Genomic DNA, 1,677 nt, shown 5'->3' on the forward strand with positions numbered 1-1,677 from the left:
AACAGAGTACATCTCTGCATTAATTTTTGTAGCCTCGGCTGGCCCGTCGGCCTCTGGCACGCTCAAACTTCCGGCCCTTGGAGCGGACGTAGGGTCTGTGGGAAGAAGAGGGTGAAAAGCCCCCCTTATAGCCAACAGCAGGTCCCAGGTCCTGTCTCACTGCCCTGGCACCAGGACCTGACTTCTGGAACACACTACAACGCACAGAGCCAAGGCGCCAGGGGGTGGCAGGCGACGAGCTGCAGAGCCCACTGCGCTCATTCCCACCCTGAGGGTCCCACCCCCGCTGGGCAGCTGCAGGCCCTGTACTCACTTGGTGTGGCTGTGCGGGGTTCCTGGCGCCTTGCCAAAATGCCGGTATACCTCTCGGCCCTTGCGCGGACCTGGGGACAGGAGCAGAGGATAAAGCAGGGCCCTGCACCTCAACCTCGTGCAGGAAGCCTCTCCCTTCAACCCCTATCGGGCTGAGCTGGGGTACAAGGCAGAGGTGCACCCTGACCCTTAGTTCATAGAAATCCCCCCATAGAAATCACCAAGCCAAGAGCTCCTTACCAGAGAGCAGGACCGTGCCACGGCCCTTGGGGGAGTCCAGGGCCAGCTGGTCAAAGGTGAGGATCTTACCCCCAGCCTTGAGGATGCGGCTGCGGGCCCGGCTGGTCACGCGCAGAGCACAAACCTTCAGCTTGGGCACCTCCAGAACACGAACATCATCAGTGATGGTCCCCACAACCACTGCTGTCTTATTTTCCCGGCCGGGAAGCTTCATCTTCCGGATCTTGGAAAGATATACATCAAGTGTTGTTCTAGTGTTCAAGTCCGGAGGCCTGGCACTGTTGTGGCTAAGCCCACCTCACCCCTACTCTACAAGCCTCTCAGAGATCTGTGCAGGAAATTTGTTTTTTTTTTTTAATTTTATTTATTTACTTATTTTGTGTGTGTGTGTGGCCGGCTCAGCCCACCAGGGGGCGGGGCTGGCTGGCATGTGGTGCTGGGGGATTGAACCACGGTCCCTTTGTTTTTGCTAGGCTTGTTCTAAGTAGGTGCTTTAGACCACTGAGCCATCTCACCAGCCCCTAGTGCAGGAAATGTGACAGAAAATATTCAACAAATCCATCTTAGGCTTTCTTTTTTCTTTTCCCCAACTACTGATATCTTTATTTAAGAAAGTCAGCAGTCAAACAATGTTGCAATTTTCTGTTTTTAGGAGACAATCAAACCTAGGATTCTTTTTTTTGCGGAACCGGGAATTGAACTCAGGCCCTTGCGCTTGCCAGGGAAGTGCTTATTCCACTGAGCCATCTCCCCGGCCCCTAAACCTAGGATTTTTGCAGATTGACCTACATCCACAACCCTTTTAAGACAGTTTCGCTAAGTCGCTAAATTGCCCAGGTTGAGACCCAACATGAGATCCTCCTGCCTCAGCCTCCCAAGAGTGCTATGATTACAGGCACACCACACTTGGCCCTGGACTTGAAGCTCACAACTACCTCCACCTCACCAGCCAGAAAGGAAGACAAAAATCCAAGCCAGCTACCCACACCAACAACCTGGGGACACCCAGGTTCCCAGACAAGCCACTTACCATCCGGGAAAGGGACAGAGGTGGCCGGTTGGTGCGACTCATGAACAACCTCTTCAGCACAACCTGGTTGAAGGTGGAATTTGTCCGCCGGGCCA

At 54.0% G+C, this 1,677-nt stretch overlaps 1 protein-coding gene across 1 annotated transcript; it reads right to left on the minus strand.

Annotated features, from left to right (window-relative positions):
• LOC101563535 (60S ribosomal protein L18) lies at positions 1–1,671 on the minus strand. Its single transcript, XM_004648841.1, has 4 exons — positions 1,583–1,671; positions 553–775; positions 314–383; positions 1–95 (listed from the first exon to the last, which is right to left on the minus strand). Exons 1-4 carry the CDS (start codon positions 1,622–1,624, stop codon positions 20–22), a joined length of 411 nt encoding a protein of 136 aa, XP_004648898.1. The 5' UTR covers positions 1,625–1,671; the 3' UTR covers positions 1–19.
• Between the last annotated feature and the right edge of the window lie 6 nt (positions 1,672–1,677).

The sequence above is a fragment of the Octodon degus genome, unplaced genomic scaffold (genome assembly GCF_000260255.1).
Source record: "Octodon degus isolate 3935 unplaced genomic scaffold, OctDeg1.0 scaffold05121, whole genome shotgun sequence".
Taxonomy (NCBI): Eukaryota; Metazoa; Chordata; class Mammalia; order Rodentia; family Octodontidae; genus Octodon; species Octodon degus.

What these genes read in the sequence shown, in the direction of transcription:
- LOC101563535 (XM_004648841.1), bottom strand. Translation starts at nt 1,624, where the DNA reads ATGAGTCGCACCAACCGGCCACCTCTGTCCCTTTCCCGGATG. An exon ending in TGGCACGGTCCTGCTCTCTG is followed by an intron (nt 384 to 552) that starts GTAAGGAGCTCT and finishes TCCTGTCCCCAG; the next exon opens with GTCCGCGCAAGGGCCGAGAG. An exon ending in ACCCCGCACAGCCACACCAA is followed by an intron (nt 96 to 313) that starts GTGAGTACAGGG and finishes TTCTTCCCACAG; the next exon opens with ACCCTACGTCCGCTCCAAGG.